The sequence below is a fragment of the Thamnophis elegans genome, chromosome 6 (genome assembly GCF_009769535.1).
Source record: "Thamnophis elegans isolate rThaEle1 chromosome 6, rThaEle1.pri, whole genome shotgun sequence".
NCBI lineage: Eukaryota > Metazoa > Chordata > Lepidosauria > Squamata > Colubridae > Thamnophis > Thamnophis elegans.
Window position 1 is genome coordinate 81,766,971 of NC_045546.1, and position 18,470 is coordinate 81,785,440.

At 41.5% G+C, this 18,470-nt stretch overlaps 1 protein-coding gene across 2 annotated transcripts in view; it reads right to left on the bottom strand.

The window, feature by feature from the left end:
• Positions 1–1,926: 1,926 nt before the first annotated feature.
• The window catches only part of RETREG1 (reticulophagy regulator 1), a 57,766-nt gene continuing 41,222 nt past the window's right edge, over positions 1,927–18,470 (bottom strand). For both annotated transcript variants that reach the window (XM_032219717.1, XM_032219718.1), the window contains 6 exons: positions 12,684–12,810; positions 10,190–10,274; positions 8,720–8,857; positions 8,024–8,088; positions 6,410–6,536; positions 1,927–3,393 (listed from right to left, as the gene is read on the bottom strand). In XM_032219717.1, coding sequence (XP_032075608.1) covers positions 2,900–3,393; positions 6,410–6,536; positions 8,024–8,088; positions 8,720–8,857; positions 10,190–10,274; positions 12,684–12,810 — 1,036 coding nt within the window. In that variant the 3' untranslated portion in view covers positions 1,927–2,899. The remainder of the gene's footprint in view (positions 3,394–6,409; positions 6,537–8,023; positions 8,089–8,719; positions 8,858–10,189; positions 10,275–12,683; positions 12,811–18,470) is intronic.

Consider the following 18,470-nt stretch of genomic DNA (forward strand, 5'->3'; position numbering starts at 1 on the left):
CCATTGGGATTGTCAGTAGAACAAAGTAGCTATGGATGCACGCAGAGATGACATAGAAACGCCAAATGTATTGAAACTTCTGGGGGATGTGGCTACCTTAAGAGGATTGCTTCCTATCGCACCCCATCTAAGTCTGTATTGCACCGTATTTACTTTGGAGTAACAGTTATGTGATGACACCCTTCTTTTGCCGAGTCTAAAACCACTTTCTCCTATGTTACTCTAGGTTGAAAAAAAGTGAAAGGAACATTTTAATAATAAAAAGCAGAACAGATGTTATACAACCAGTTACAAGTCCTCGACTTACAACCATCCATTGGACGACCGTTTGAAGTGAGCACTGAAAAAAGTGACTCATGACCCGTTTTCATATGGTCATGTGATCAAAATTTTGGGCGCTTGGCAACTGGCATGTATCTCTTACAGTTGCACTGCCCCATGGTCATGTGATCACCATTTGTAACCTTCCCAGTGGTTTTCTGACTAGCAATGGGGGAAGCCAGATTAGCTTCATCACCACGATTCACTTATAGTAATAGCAGTTAGACTTATATACCGCTTCATAGGGCTTTCAGCCCTCTCTAAGCGGTTTACAGAGTCAGCATATCGCCCCCACAGTCTGGGTCCTCATTTCACCCACCTCGGAAGGATGGAAGGCTGAGTCAACCTTGAGCCGGTGAGATTTGAACCGCTGAACTGCAGATAACAGTCAGCTGAAGTGGCCTGCAGTACTGCACCCTAACCACTGCGCCACCTCGGCTCTATTAACAGCAGGAGAGATTCGCTTAACAACTGTGGCAAAAAAGGTTGAAAATGGGGCACAACTCAACAACTGCCTTGCTTATCAATGAAAATTTTGGGCTCCGTTTGAGGACTACCTGTACAGTTAAGTTCTTGCTTAAGAACCAGAATTAAGACTGGCAACTCTTATCATTGAGCAACATGGTCATTAAACAGGGTAGTCCTTAAGCAAGGACTACCTGTAGTACTTTAGATGCCTAGGTTTTGTTTTCACTCTGGGGATCTCAACCCAGTATTTCTCTACGCTTCCACATTTGAAGCACGGTAACATTTGGTAAAGATGTACAGAAATCAGTGAACAATCTGCTTTAGAGTTAGAAATGGCCCTGGGTTAGTGTAGCTTTGAGTATATGGACTTTACTCAATATTTACAGAAGGTAGGATGAGAGAGGAGGCTTGGAATTGAAGTAACGATGTTTTTCTCAGATCTGCATGCTGCAAAGCCACGTTTACTTTGCAAGTTACCTAATAAACCTAGTGGGAAGAAAATAAATTTCTCTTTAAACTGCACCTTTACTTCCTAAGGTCACTCCATTACTATATATATTGATTAGAATGTCAGTAAAATCTCTACAAGTTGGAGATTAAATCAAAGCAGTTAATATGGTCCCTCAATCTGCTGGCTTCTTTTAACATTCCAGTCAAAGCATGTTAAAGCTATTTTTTAAAAAAGTTTAGTTCACCTTGATAAGGCACTCCTGTTACCCTCAATTTTAGGTTCCACCACAAAACCGCGGTAGACAATTGCGCGCTCGACAAAAGCGCGTACGTGACGTCATCACAGCGCGATGAAAACATCGTGCTGTGAGCGGTAAATTTAAAATTAAAGCAAAAACCTTACCCTAACCCCCCAAACCTAACCCTAAACCTAACTCTAACCCTTAACCTCACCCAAAACCTAACCCTTAACCTAACGCTAAACCCAACGGTAACCCTTAACCTAATGCTAAACCTAACCCTAACGCTTAACGTAACCCTAAACCTAACCCTAACCCTTAACCTAACCCTAGCCCTAACCCTTACCTTTATGTGAATCGGCTTGCTTTAATTTAATTTTAATTTTATTTATTTTTTAATTTTTTTCGTCGCGCTGCTGATGTCAGGTACGCGCTTTCGTTGAGCGCGGTTTTGTCGAGCGCGGTTTTGACGGGTCACGCAATTTTAAAGGTAAAACATAATGCTTAATAGAAGATTCACCAAGTTTCTTCTCAAAGTAGACCACAGGATGTTCAATGTGCTAAAATTAGCAGCATTTTATATGCCAGGAATATTTTATTTCTTACATAACACTAGTCTTCCAGAAATAAATCAATCAGATCTGTATGATTTTATATTTTAAATATATAAGGTTAAACCACTTTAAACTAATGGAACTGAAAATTAAAAAAAAAATTGCCAACTTAATTTCAGATTTGAATTTTTTTTCCTAATCAGTTCCTACTCAACCTAAATTCAATTCCACACAGCAGATACATATGCTACAAGTAGTTGTACAAAGTGTGTTACAGTATATAGGATATGGATATTTTGCCCAACTCCAAGGCCTCTTAAGAATACAGTTTGAAAAGACATTTGCTTCTCTAGCTAACCCATATGAATACCTGAGATTCAGACAGGTAATATAAAAAAAATTACTATTCAATTAGAGAATGTGTGACTTGGTGTGTTAAAGATGATGGCAGCAAAAGTGTTCGAAGCCTTGTTAAGTTAGGGTACAATGGCTTTTTGAATTTTGCAGATATTTTCTCTCCCTGAAATATTGATGCCAAAATGCTTGGGGGTGGGGGTGGGGGTAACAGGCTGAAAGTGACAAAGATTTGGAGATAGCCAAAACTGAGCTACATTTGTATAAGAAGCCTCTTAAATTGCTGTGAATGAAAATATCGTGATTTCATTTCTATGGCATCAACTATCAGAAAACAAAGCTAACCAGCATCAACTGATCTAAGAACACGTTAGTTCACTCTGCATGAAGAATGTTACAGCACATCTAGAATTAATAGGTAAAGCTTAACAGCTCGTCAATTCCTCTCCCTTGCGTTTCACATTGTCTTGTTTTTATATCAATATACTATATTAAGCAGCTTCCCTTTCCGCGTTAATGCCCACCGAGCAGATTTGAGAGGAAGCCCGAAGACTTCTTTTTTTCCTGTGGCTCTGCCTTTGGGCTTTTGGTAGGCATTGGTAGTTCACTCTCCATGTGTTCGAGCTCCGACTGATCGAGCAGTTCAAAATCATCTCCTTCTTCTGCCTCTGCCTCTTCGCTTGGGATTTCCGGCACAGATTGCAACTGTTCCCTGACGGCTGCTGATACCACCGATGTCACGACATCGCCGGCAATTGCTGTCACCAAGCTGAAGGCCTGGTCATTGACCAAAGACAAGGGAAGGCCTGCTGCAGAGAGCCCTTCCTTATCCTGCTTGTAATACTGGTCCAATGAGCTTGGTGGGTGAGCTTTTTTTCTTTTATGCCGCACTGGTAAACCAATGCTCGAATCATCATCGTTTGTCTCGGTACCGTTTTCCACAGATGGGAATTCTGCCAGATCCTTTGCGAAAGCTTCCTCGTGATCGCTTGGCCGATCGAAATCCACTGAAAGGCGAACAAGACATATTGTTATAAATAAATCCACACAATTGCACCTTTAACATGCCTTTCCCCGTGGAGATTCGAACCCTCACCACCCTCCAGACCTTCCGCAAAGCCCTTAAAACCTGGCTATTCCGACAGGCCTGGGGCTAAAAAGCTTCTACCCCCCTTCTCGAATGGTATGACTGTGGTGTGTTTCAAATTATGTATTGTTGCGCGTTGTTTTAATTTTTTGTCTGTATCCCCCTCCCTTAGTTGAGTTGTGAGCTGCCCTGAGTCCCCTTCGGGGGAAAAGGGCGGCATATAAATAAAATAAACATTCAACATTCAACAACATTCATTCTTTCATTCTGAGGTCTCATACTCGTATACAAAAGTTTCAAAAGTTTAATAGCATTTGTATGCCGCCCAATCCCGTAGGACTCCGGGCGGCTAACAATACAAATAAATAAAAAAGAATAGAAAAAAGAAGAGATAGATTTAGAAACACACCATGCACTCCATTCCAAGTGGGGCTGGAACATATTTTGGGGTCAACAGCCCCAGACCTGCCGGAACAGCCAGGTTTTAGTGGCCTTACGGAAGGCCACGAGAGTGGGAAGGGTCCGGATCTCTGCGGGGAGATCATTCCACAAGGCCGGAGCGGCTACAGAGAAAGACCTCCCCCGAGTAGTCGCCAACCGGCATTGCCCGGTCGACGGTACCCAAAGGAGGCCCAATCTGTGAGATCTTATAGGTCGTTGGGAGGTATGTGGCAGGAGGCGGTCCCGTAGGCTTGATCCACCAGGCCATAGAAATCCTAATGTACATTCTGGGTGATTGTCAAGTAGAAATGTTAATATCTCTTAGATTGTCTTAGATGTCGAATGTTTATTTTCTTAGCATGTAAATTAACTAATTTGGGATTGACGGAAAAGTCCTATAAATCTTATTAATAAATCATTGTTTAAAGACGGTTATAAAGTTATAATATTGTGTGGGCCTGGAGAGGAGAGGTGAGATAATCAGTAAATAACCTTTAGTTAACTACAATAATAACAATGAAATGTTAATGGACAATATTTAGGTTCCCCGACAAAAGCGCGCCCGATGAAACCGCGGCGACAAAAACGTGAGTTCTAAATCGCGCTGCCGAATGAGCACAGAAGCCCGCCGACAATAGCGCGCCGACAGAAGCGTGCTCTAAACCTAACCCTAAACCTAACCCTGAACCTAACCCTAAACCTAATCCTAAACCTAACCCTGAACCTAACCCTTACCTTAACTTAAATCACGCTTCTGTTGGCACCCTGTTGTCGCATTGATGACATCGCGGTTTTTGCACTGGGGTTTCGTTGGCGCGTTTTTGTCGTGCGTGCATTTGTCGGGTCACACTATATTTAATGATACATACAGGTGTGTTACGGGGGGGTGGGAATGCTTAGATATCTTACTTAACCGAATTAATTTTAGAACATGTCATAAAGGTGCAATGCAGAGGTGGGTTCCTACCAGTTCGCACCAGTTCGGTAGAGCCGGTTCGTCAAATCTACCGAACCGGTTAGAAGAGGTTCCACCAGTGGACCCAGAAAGCAGGCCACACCTACAGAAGAGGTTGCAAAAATTTTTGAAACCCACCACTGGTGCAATGGTATTGGAGATGTATTGAAATTGCAAATAAACGCCAGTAGGTGGTTGTGTCTTCTAATATAAATGATTCTAGATAAAAACATGTTTAAACAATGGTAACCAAATGAGAATTATGGTACAGGGATAGTAAAATACACAATTTTTCTTTCTTGACTTAAAATGTACAACATGATTTGAATGAAGTAATATGCAAGGACTGTGGAAGAAACGCACGGAATATATTTGTAACCAATCGATACGCTTTCAACAAGATGTAACGAAAGATGATTTTTTTCTTATTTTTTTTAAACTAAAACAATAAAAAATTTTCTCAAAAAAGAAAAAAAGGCTTGATCCAAAGTGAATCAAATTGTCAATTAAGTGGATAGGACATCTATCTGTCCAAACACAGGCTGCAGTATATAAATATATATTTCAACCAACATTCTCATTTAGAATACTGTAACATACTCTACAGGGGGATGTCCTTGAAAAGCATTCAAAAGCTTCAGCTAGTACAGAAGATAGCTGCATGGTTTGTAAATGGTGCGGGCTTTTAAGCACACATTGCTCTATGGGCTGCGATGTGTTTCTGGGTGCCATTCAAGGTGCTGATAGTCATCTTTAAAGTCCCTCATGGCATAGGACTGAGTTGAGGTTGTTTCCACCCATCTAATCCCATCTTGCAGGATGGGCATGCTTGGCCAAGGAATGCTGGCTGGCGGTGATAAGGAGACATGCCTTCTGGAATATTCTCCTTCTGGAGATTAGGAGGCCTTGAAATTTTTGGCCTTTGGGAAAACCTCGCAGACCTGGCTTATGTACCTGGGCCTCGGTTTCCAGGTGAGTGAAGAGTTCCATTTGCTGGTTATGTTGACATTGATGGATTATAATATTTGTTTGTTGGTAAAGGTATTTAATTTCTTGTTTCTATTCTGCTTAACAGTTTTTTATGATTGTTCGCCACCCACTCGTTGGTTTGAGATGAGTGGTTATATACAAATATAATGGATATATAACTATTCAGATTTGCTAGTCTTTGTGCTAGTCTACATTCTCAGTAGGCTTATGTGTGTGTATTTCTATTATTGTTTAGTCTAAATGAGTTTGCATGAATACCTTTTTCAAATTTAGACGTTAACATCTAGATTACAAGGAATGAATGTTAAGCATGTATTAGAGAATCATGGTAGAATTCTTTTACTTTAGATCAGGGCTGTCAAACTCCCAGCCTGCACAGCACGCATTGTCCACGCCCACGCCCGGTTTAGCGAAGGGAAAAAGAGTCCTGATACGTTATGTGACGCTGCCTTAACAACATGAGTTTGACACCCCTGCCTTAGATAGCTAAAAATAATCTGCAATTAACAACTTGGTAAAATCCGGAAGAATTCAACATAGTAGGACATACCATCAGATGTGTCTGTCTGTGGAGTGTTTCCCTCAGATAAATTAAAAGTTCCATTGTCAGTCCAAGATATCTCCGAGATATCAGTGTCCGATACAGACAGCTCCTTGGCTGCAGTGGCTGAGCTAACCTGTAAATTGGAAAAACCAAACTATCAAATATACCGTAGACTAAATGTTGCTTTAGTACGCATCACTTTCAACATCATAAGCATGATCCTGTCATTACCGTGTTTCCCCGAAAATACGACCTGTCCCGAAACTAACGCCTTACCACATTTTTTGCGTGGGCAAAAATATAAGCCCACCCCCGAAAATAACCCCCCTGGACAACCCCTCGCCTTCAACCAGGCAGAGCACCGCTCACCGACCTAGCGGTATCCTGAAGGTGCCAAGCCGTGGGAGCCGGGAGGGAGGGAAGGCGCGCACGTTGTTTGACACCTTCAGGATACTGCTAGGTTGGGGAGTGGTGTTCTTCCTGATCAGGGGGGAGTTGCCGGGTGGCTGCTCCCTTGCGAGCGGATTCCCGAAGAGCTGGGCACAGCCTCAGGGGCGAAGCAGCTATGAGGTAACCATGCTCATGAGCAGCTGCCTGGCAAATCCCCTCTCCAGCTGGGCAGAGCGCCATTCACTGCCTGCCCCCCAGTTCCCGCGGCTTGGCACATTTGGGTCTCTATGGTGGGCTGGCTGCTGGAAGACTCTCTGTCCAGATGACTCTCTATCCGGAAGACTCTCTTGTCTGGCAGCCGGCCCACCATAGAGAGCACTCCTAGAGCGGCTGATGCTGGAAGACTTGGCCCTGAGTTTTGGAGTTTGGAAGTTATGCTCAGAGTGTGGCGGCGGCGGCGCACTGGGAGAGCTGCGCAAGGGCTTGGTGAGGCTGGGGGCAGAACAGGCGCTCACGCAATCCCCCTCTCCAGCCAGGCAGAACTCCATGCACTGACCTAGGGGGTATCCCGAATGTGCCAAGCTGCGGGATCTGGGGGGCGGGCAGAGCACCATGTGGCTTGGCGCCTTAGTGATACCCCCTAGGTCAGTGAATGGTGCTCTGCCTGGCTGGAGAGGGGATTTGCCGGGCGGCTGCTCGTGAGCATGGTTACCTCATGGCTGCTTTGCCCCTGAGGCTGTGCCCGGCTCTTCGGGAGTCTGCTCGCAAGGGAGCAGCCGCCCAGCAACCCCCCAAAATAAGCCCTCCCTGTAATAAGCCCAAGGCCATATTTCGTGGGGCAAAAGAAAATAAGACCCTGTCGTATTTTCGGGGAAAAACAGTATAAAGCGAGAACAGTTGCTTCTTTATTCAGGTGATGGAGATATACCAACAAATATTTAAATGTTGATATGTTTAAGTCTACTTTTTTTTAAAAAAAAAAATGACAAGCTTCTTGGATCAAGATATTTAGACAAAAATGTAAGTTTTATTTTGCAATGCTGTGTATATTTGCGTAGAAAGAAATCACATTGAGTGCACCGTTCAGTAGGCAAAGGTTAGCTTATTCCACCTCGTTTTTTTTATAAAGGGAGGGAGCAGAAATACGCTCTGTGAAAGCAAATAAAAGTTCATGTGCTTCACTGTCATAAAAAAAAAAACTTTAAAAACATGATATAAGAACCAACCAACCTTAGGACATAAAGCTGATAAATCCAGTTCACTGTCATCCTCACTTGGTTTCGTTTTGATCATTTCTGGAAAAGAAGACTCTATCAGTTTAGGATTTCTGCTTATTATGCTAGTCAAGTATTTCTATTTTCATTTATTTGCAATACTGATAAAAAGGCATGCATTACAACTGAGTGATGCCCTTTAGCCACAATTTGCATTTAAAACCAGCTGATTAGGTACATCGGTCTACTTATTTATATAGCATTTTACCTTACTCAGGATATAGTCATTTAAAAGACATACATGGAGCGATCATTAATTGCTACAAGAAATAAAATACAATTAGGTTTTGAAGCTTATAGCAATAGCAATAGCAGTTAGACTTCTATACCGCTTCATAGGGCTTTCAGCCCTCTCTAAGCAGTTTACAGAGTCAGCATATCGTCCCCACAGTCTGGATCCTCATTTCACCCACCTCGGAAGGATGGAAGGCTGAGTCAACCCTGAGCCGGTGAGATTAGAACCGCCGAACTGCAGATAGCAGTCAGCTGAAGTGGCCTGCAGTACTGCACCCTAACCACTGCGCCACCTCGGCTCTTTATTTTTATTTTTCATAAAGATGGTAAGAATATTTTTGTACCTGCGTATTTCAGTGGATAAAGTGCCATTTTTTAAAAATATACATCAAGGAAGCTGAAATTGCTAGTTGCTCACCTGCTCTCTCTTTTAACTTTTGGTTGATAAAGTCTTGTATTCCAAAGTTCAGTTTCAGAAGATATGACTTAATGTGGCTATATACCTTTTGCCCAAATTCATTGCACTTGAAGAACGGACATAAAAACGCACATAATACTGTCAAAGGAAGAACAAAATATAAAACCATGCAGAATGTTATATTTTTGAGACACACGGCTTTGACACAGATATCACAAATAACTATGCATCAGTTTAAGTTATATAACAAACAATTTGCAGATTTTCAAGGGGAAACTTGGTTGCAAAGCTATGAAGTCTAAATGACTTTTAGCAGGCTTTGCTTATTATTCTTAATCTACAAAACTGGAATAATAATGTTATGACATGGAAATAAATAAATTGGCATAATTGTTGCACAAATGACTGGTGCAACCAGTATTCAGATGTGCAGTCATCTGAATACTAACAATGGAATTGTACGCATTTCTGATTGAAATTAGGACTACTGTTTAGTGGAACATGCATTCATTAGAAGTGCATCAACATAACCCGTAAGGAAATAAAATTTAATAAAAGTACTTTCATTTGTCAGTAACCTTTTAATTCATTGTTTTTATTTATTTTATAAATGGCTTTCAAATTGTTACTCTGAAACATATCAGCAATAGCAATTGCACTTAAGACTTATATTCAGCTTCATAATGTTTCACAGCTCCCTCTAAGAGGTTTACAGAGTCAGCATATTGCCCCTAATAATCTGGGTCCTCATTTTACGGACTTTGGAAGGATGGAAGCCTGAGTCAACCTTGAGCCAGTCAGGATCGAACTCCTGGCAGTGAGCTGAATTAGCCTGCAATACTGCATTCTAACCACCGTAGCTCTATTATTCAAATATTTTCATACTATATATTTGTCTAATATTATACAAATACTTTCAACAGTTATTGTATTTCTCAGGACTGTGGTCACAATGAGGAAAATGTTATTTTTTTTCTTCTTCTAAGCACACATCTTGTTACAATTATGTCTGACCCGACAAAAGGGTGAACGACAAAACCGCGCCCGACTAAACCGCGTCGCTGATGTCATCAACGCGGCGACAACAGCCACTGCGTCGAAAAAAGGGCGCTTTACAATAGTGTGTCGAAAGAAAGCCGATTTAACTTAAGGTAAGGGTTAGCTTTAGGGTTAGGTTAAGGGTTAGGTTTAGGATTAGGTTAAGGGTTAGGTTTAGGATTAGGTTTAGGGTTAGGGGTTAAGTTTAGGTTTAGGGTTACTTTTACAGCGCGCTTCTGTCTCCGTTCTGTTGTCGCCCTGTTGATGACGTCAGCGACGCGGTTTAGTCTAGCGCGGTTTTGTCGTTCGCCCTTTTGTTGGTGAACCACAATTATGAACACTATGTGAATATGGTTACATATTGCAGGGGGCATCTATGATGTTACCAAAGAACTTCCAGACCCAATCCCTTATGCATTTGAAAGAACTTACATAGAAGATAGGAGAGTACAACTCCAGGAATGTAACTTCCCAAGACTGTGAAGAATGTGCATATGCTACACACCAGGAGGCAAAACTGTTTTTAAAAAAAGAACAAAGGTCAATCATATCATTCAGTAACATTCAGTCCCTGTAACATATAAATCTTTTAATGTGTCCTGAGATTGTAGAATGTTCCATCCAAATTTCTTCTCCCCTAAAACAGCTGGATATGTTTTAGGAAGAACAGACAGGGAGCAGAACCTGTATTAGATATTTTAGGTGGGAAAAGCATAGGGAAGAACAAAGGAATTAATTTTCCTTTCTTCCCCAAAAGTAGGAATAGGAAATTAACAAAGATTCCTAATAATAATTGAATCAATGGCTCTTAAATTGGTATGAAGTAGTGGTGGGTTCCTACCAGTTTGGACCGGTTAGGCTGAAGCGGTAGTGGTTTGGCGGCATGGTCATTTGAACCGGCAGCAACCCAGGCTTGCCATGCCCCTGAACCGGTTCTCTGGGTGGGGCTGCAAGTGCCGCCATCTTGTTTTTCACTTCTGCGCGGAACAATTTTTAACGCAGCGCGCATGCGTGCAAAGCATGTGTGAGCAGTGCACCCACAAGCAAACCAGCAGTAGTGCCCGCCAGACAGTGGTGGGTTTCAAAAATTGTTGGAACCTACTCTGTGGGTGTGGCCTCCTTTGTGGGAGTGGCTTGCCGGCCATGGGACCAGATATGAAGATGACGACGACACTTGTCAGAACCACCTTAAATTACCTCAAACACAGCACTGGCATGCATAAGAATATGATGTAAGCTTGTTTTTTAAAAGGCATCTTTGGTCTGCGTTAAAACAACTTCAACACACACAATGTTCTGATTGCACCACAAACGCAGTAGTCATCCTTTCACAGAGGCACTGAGTTTTATAAATAGGAGCATGATAGTGTAGAATAATCACATCCAAGGACCAGTGGTGGGTTTCAAAAAAGTTTGGAACCTCTTCTGTAGGTGTGGCCTGCTTTCCGGGTCCACTGGTGGAACCTCTTCTAACCGGTTCGGTAGATTTGACGAACCGGTTTTACTGAATAGGTGCAAACTGGTAGGAACCCACCTCTGCCGCCAGAACCCACCCCTGGGATGAAGGTGTGAATTGTGAGTCTATGCTGGCATCTGATTTTTCAGATACTCTTTAGTATTATGAGATTTATGCATGTACAATTCTCAATTAAGTTAATTTGGTGGGGGTGGAGAAATGTAGGACATGTGACTTTTTACTATTTTTTGCCATACCTTGGTGTACCCTCTTTGGGCACACATTCTCTTTAAAAATGTCCATACGCAGGCAGCCCATTATATAAATTATATATTTATTACATAGAAGGGAGCCCCCAATAACCAAAAGAAATCACACAGAAATGCTAGGACATCTGATTCACAAAAAGATGCCCTATTTCTAGATCTTGCGGGGAAACAGTTTGCAAAGTCTGATTGTGATTAAGCTTAAAACGTCTCATCATTTCAAGCAGGACTGTACAACGAAAGGTGCAGAAGAAAATATTAGATGCAGAACGGGAGTGTGAATGTTAGAGCACAACTGGGGGGGGGGTCATGTTCTCTTTCTAGCATCCTCTGCAACACTTTAGTGGATTTTTAAAAAAGACTGGATTGCACATATACAATATATTACTATTTCATACATATGCCTCGGAATGTTAAACTGTCTATGGCCATAAAAATGAAATTACTCATTCAATAGGACAAATTTTTTTTACTGTTAATGCGACTGTATCGTATGTTATATTTTTTAATGATGCACGTCTACAGGTTCTATTGAACTTAATGTGATTTACTCGTGACCCGACAAATGCGCGCTCGACTAAAGAGCGCTGACTAAACCGCGTCGCCAAAACCGCGACGTCATCAACGGGCCGACAACAGTGCACCGACAGAAGCGCAATTTAAGTTAAGGTAAGGGTTAGGTTCAAGGTTAATTTTAGGGTTAGGTTTAGGGTTAAGTTCAGGGTTAGGTTCAGGGTTAGGTTTACAGCACGCTTCTGTTGGTGCGCTGTTGTCGGTGCGCTTCATCGCTCATTCGTCGGCGTGGTTTAGAACTCGCGGTTTTGTCACCGCGGTTTAGTTGGGCATGCTTTTGTCGGTCGCCCTTTTGTCGGTGAACCGATTTACTTATATACAGCTATGTGAAAAAGCAAATCTTTCCCATCATTCCTTCCTTGTGATTTCATGGATATATCTATACAGGGTTTTTTTTTAAAGCAGCAGAACAAAAGTCCTTTTCCATTGCCTTCTTCCAGGATGTTTTAAACTTCATAATCTAGTTTACGGATTTGGAATTCCCTAATAGTAATTCAATTTATTTACTGATCCAGCACACATATACTGTAGGATGGAATGTTAAGATTTTTATATAAAAACGTTGCCAAAGGTTTTTTAAAAAAGAAAAGTCCGTCGAATGAAATGGAAGACATCGCAAGCCTAATTTTACCTTGCCAGGATTTTGTTCTTTAAAATGAGACATTTCTTGGAGGAACAAGAAGAAACTTATCATTGCTTCTTCTATACATTGGTTCACCCTAAGGCGATTTTCGGATTCGGATGCACTGACTTGGTAGCTGGAAAAGACAAAAAAATAAATGAATAAGGAAACATTCAGTCACGAGTTTCTAATAAAAACCAATTCTCTACATTTGCAGAAATGTGTAGACTCTTTCTTAAAATCAGTAATTCTCCTTACTACTTCTCCTATAATAATGATGGTTAATCTTTTCGGCACTCTGTGCCGAAAGTGCAGCGTACGCTCTGGAGCACCAGAACCAGGAAGGGAGCAGCTGGCCAAGGCGCATGTGTGCTGGACCAGCTGGCTGGCGCACATGGGCGTGACGGAACCCAGAAGAGCAGCCGGCGACGGCTCTGCGCGCCACCTCCGCCACATAGGTTTGCCATCACAGTCTTATAACATATGCCATCGTGAGAGATTGGAATGAGATGGCCAGATTTTATTTGGCACATGACTTTTTTTTAGCTTCAGAGATTAAGAAGTACATAAAATATTCCCTGAAATTTATGAAAAATGTTATCATAAGAATATATTCCACAGAGAACAATATAAGTGCTACCCAACTGTGGACTTGGTAAAAGTTTGCAATTCCGAAGAGACTATTGGAGCTGTGGAGGGAGGGTAGCAATCTTTGCTCTTTTGTTGAATGAGACCTACCTTAAATTTACTTTACCCTTTAATTTACCATAGCAATAGCAATAGCAGCTAGACTTATATACCGCTTCATAGGGCTTTCAGACCTCTCTAAGCGGTTTACAGAGTCAGCATATTGCCCCCAACAACAATCCGGGTCCTCATTTTACCCACCTCGGAAGGATGGAAGGCTGAGTCAACCCTGAGCCGGTGAGATTTGAACCGCCGAACTCCAGATAACAGTCAGCTGAAGTGGCTGCAGTACAGCACTCTAACCACTCCGCCACCTCGGCTCATAATCATCTAATCTACCTTCATTTATCTAGGGATTTTCTGTAAACTTAATACCTAAATCCTTCAAATTAATCCATCTACTTTGTTTCCCTTTTTTCTACAGGTATGTTCCTTGCTGTCCCTACTTCTTCAAAAGCTACTCTCAGAACTTTTGTAAGCTTAGGGCAAGATTGCTCCTTTCCCCATACTTAATTCTCTCCTTTTAGTACTAAGAAGGGTACAAACTCAAGTTTACAATTTCTATTTCTACAGTATGTGCACTGCAGGAAGAGTTATTATTATTAGTATTAATAAAAAGTAGCATAAACAAACTATATTAACATAGTCAAGTGTTGTGGCCTGGCAGGAGCCGTTGGAGCTGCTGCCAGACTCTGACAGCGAGGGGTCTTATGAGTCGGCCTTGGAGGAGGTGGAGGACCCTGGACAGGGTGTCGACTCCGAGCAGGGCGAGGAGAGACTGGTTGGCCACCAGGTGGCGGCAGAGCATTGGATCAAAGGGAACGTTCAGGAAAACATTTGGGAGTTGTATCAGGATGCATGCAGGCGCAAGTCTACTCAGCGTAAAGAACAACGGAGTAACTACAGGAGGCGATTACAAACAGCTGATGCTGATCAAGTTCCCCTTCTGCTGATAAAAGAGACGCCCTGGTTGCAGAAGTCAACGTTCCCGTTCTCATGATTGTTCTTGTTTGTGTTCACAAACCGAGAGAAGCCAACTTGGATAAGTGGTTTGAGATAAGAGAAGCCGGGTTTGCATTGTGGTGTGAGTTATAGGACTTTCTGCCAGAGCTAATTATCTTTGTTTATTTGGGCTTGCAGCCAACAAGAGCTTGGACAGATTAAAATAAACCTTTCTAGTTACGTGGCTTTTGGCTTTCATTCCTGGATGGAGAAGGGGGGTCCGAACAGTCAAGGATAGAACTATTCTTTGTACTGTTCCTAATATATTAAGACATTAAAATATCTCTTATAGTTTTCTTCCAGACAAAGAGTACTGATTAGAATTCACAAGGCATTTGGCAAGAGCAATGATTTTTTTTAAAAACTATCTATTGGATCATAACCAAATGTCAAACCAAACTCAGGCTTTTGTGTCTTTATCACGGGTGTTAAACTCAGCCCGCAGGGTGCTTAAATCAGGCCCGTCCGGGAAACAGTGAAGACCGGCCCGCAGTGCCTCTGCCAGCAAAAATGGAGCTCATTTTCACTGGCAGAGGGCTGCAGGAGGCTGTCTTGGCTGGAAACGGAGCCTCGATGAGTGACGTCGAGCTGGCCATGACCATCCGCCCCCCCACCCCCCAAGGTCAAACACAACCCTGATGCAGCCCGCAATGAAATCGAGTTTGACACCCCTGGTCTTTATTTTCTCTTCTTCACTTGGAATTTTGTATTACATGTGCAAAGATGATCATCTGCTTTAAAATGTAATAAAAATGTCCCATTTTGTTCCTTTCATCGAATAGACTAAACCATCTTATTTTTTTTTAATGACAGATGAAACAGAGTAGACAGCAGAATTGTACCCATTCATTCCAATATCACCTTGTTAGTGGCTTTCCATCCATGGTAACATGCACAAAATTCATCACTCAAAATTGGAGTTATGAGAACTATGAGTTCCAAGATATATAGGTATTCTGCACAGTCCTAAGGATTCCAGCAACAACAACAACACCAACAGCAACAATCAGTCATGAATCCTGGCTGCGCAAGAACAAGCTATCCGCACAAATGCCATTAAGGCCAAAATTGAAAAATCCTCTGATGATGCCAAATGCAGACTTTGCAAAGAAGCTGATGAAACTGTTGATCACATACTCAGCTGCTGTAAAAAAATTGCGCAGACTGATTATAAATTGCAGCACAATTCAGTAGCACAAATGATCCACTGGAATTTGTGCAAAAATTATAATATTAAAACAGCAACAAACTGGTGGGAACATCAGCCTGAAAAAGTCACCGAAAATCAGATGGTCAGGATCTTGTGGGTTTTTCGTATACAAACGGACAAAATACAGGCGCATAATACACCAGACATCACACTGGTTGAGAAAAATAAGGTTACAATCATAGACATCACAATACCAGGTGATAGCAGGGTCGACGAGAAGGAACATGAAAAAACCACAAAATACCAGGACTTAAAAATCGAAATTCAACGACTATGGCACAAACCAGCAGTGGTAATTCCAGTGGTAATTGGCACACTGGGTGCAATTCCAAAAGCACTGGAATTACATTTAAAACAGTTAAAAATTGACAAAATCACCATCAGTCAAATGCAAAAAGCCGCACTGCTTGGATCTGCACGCATATTACGAAAATACGTTACGACGTCCTAGGCCCCTGGGTGGGGCCCGACTAGTAACCAATGCCAAATCCGGCTAAACAACTGGCCGCTGTGATACAATTCTGTTGCTATAATAATAATTTAAAAATTGGAAGTTACTGAATGAGCAGAAAACCAAACATGAATATCAAAATAATGTAATAAAACACAGAATGCTGGCAAGGAAAACCATTATATGGACAGTTTCTACAAATGTTTTCAGGGAAACTGGGCAAAGATGAAACCTGGCAATGGCTTACAACTGGAACATTAAACAAAGAAATTGAAGGCTTGGTTTTGGCTGCTCAAGAGCTGGCTACTTGAATAATGTACTAGAATACCTATAAAAATCATGGCAGGTTATGGCATAAACCAGCTGTGGTGGTCCCAGTGGTTATCAGCAATAGCAATAGCAATAGCAGTTAGACTTATATACCGCTTCATAGGACTTTCAGCCCTCTCTAAGCGGTTTACAGAGTCAGCATATCGCCCCCACAGTCTGGGTCCTCATTTCACCCACCTCGGAAGGATGGAAGGCTGAGTCAACCTTGAGCCAGTGAGATTAGAACCGCTGAACTACAGATAACAGTCAGCTGAAGTGGCCTGCAGTACTGCACCCTAACCACAGGACCCAGACTGTGGGGGCAATATGCTGACTCTGTAAACCGCTTAGAGAGGGCTGAAAGCCCTATGAAGCGGTATATAAGTCTAACTGCTATTGCTATTGCTATTATATGATATATAAAGGACAATAATGATTTTAATGTATAAGAGTGGGATGATTTGAATACTTTGGTATAATCGTATGTAGTGACCATTTTGTATTAGAAAGATCTTTGTATATTAAACGGATCAATGATGATGTAAGGAATAATTCATATATACATGAATTGAAATAATTAACCACTATATGGATTAATAATTAATAATGGGAAACCATTCTTGGAATTCTGGATGATTGGTGACATTATGGTCAATTGAAAATATGAATGTTTATTATAAATCAATGGAAATTCTTTGTTCTAATCTTCGCTTTTCCTCCTTAGAGATAGGTGATACTATAATACTTTAAAGACTCATTGTTATTTGATAGATAATTATGAATTCAAGGAAACAAGGATTGTTACAAATGAAAGAATATTAATGGTAATTTGAACACACAATGCTCAAGGACAGCGAAACATTCAGTTATGTTTAATGTAAACCAGTGGTGTTAATCCTAAACTTAAGAATTGATGCACAAAAACTTGTAACCAAACAACATGCTTGATGAAATGGAGGAAAGTTGTTCTTTTTTCTTCTCTTGCTTTGTTTTGTATGTGTTGTTTTGTTTAAAAAAGAATAAAAATATATCTTAAAAAAAAAACAATAGTAACAAGAAAAGAATAATAACAGCTGCAACTTCCATTATGTATTAAAAATAGAGAGTTCTGCTGGCCTATGTCAATGCCAATTATATCAATTTTTTCCTTTTTGAGGACAGACCTTTGTTAATTTAATGACTGGATTGCACATATACAATATATTACTAACTCTAACTCTTGCATTATAACCCTAACCCTTGCAGGTCTATTCTAAGATAATCCTATCCAATTTGAGAGACTACGCTGGCTCATACCAATAGAAATATTTAGCAGACGGAGCCAAACAAGAATGTTTTCCTCTAAGCTTCTGGCTTTGTTCTGTGGTGAAAGAGCTGCTTAACTCAGAGCTGAAGTGCCTCGTGCCCAGAGTCCTAGTAGTTAAGACAAGCAGATGCTGCAGCCCATCACAGTTCCAAATGCTGGCCAGGAGATTCGGTTCCATCAAGTTCTCTGAAAATGACTAATGCTCTCATGCTGCTAGTGTGTAACCTGACAACTGCTCCAGGCAAAATAAACCACTGGGTTTTTCTTAGAAAGGTCAATAACATCTCACGTTAAAGAAAGAAAGAAAGAAAGAAAGAAAGAAAGAAAGAAAGAAAGAAAGAAAGAAAGAAAGAAAGAAAGAAAGAAAGAAAGAAAGAAAGAGGGAAGGAAGAAAGAAAGCGGGGAAGTAAGGGAAGGGTAGAAAGAAAGAAAGAAAGAAAGAGGGAAGGGAAGGAAGAAAGAAAGAGGGGAGGGAAGGGAAGGGTAGAAAGAAAGAAGGAAAGAAAGAGGGAAAGAAAGAGGGAAGGGAAGGAAGAGGGAAGGGAAGGAAGAGGGAAGGGAAGGAAGAAAGAGGGAAGGGAAGGGAAAGAAGAAAGAGGGAAGGGAAGGAAGAGGGAAGGGAAGGAAGAAAGAAAGAAAGAAAGAGGGGAGGGAAGGGAAGGGTAGAAAGAAAGAAAGAAAGAAAGAAAGAAAGAAAGAAAGAAAGAGGGAAGGGAAGGAAGAAAGAAAGAGGGAAAGAAAGACGGAAGGGAAGGAAGAGGGAAGAGAAGGAAGAAAGAGGGAAGGGAAAGAAGAGGGAAGGGAAGGAAGGAAGAGGGAAGAGAAGGAAGA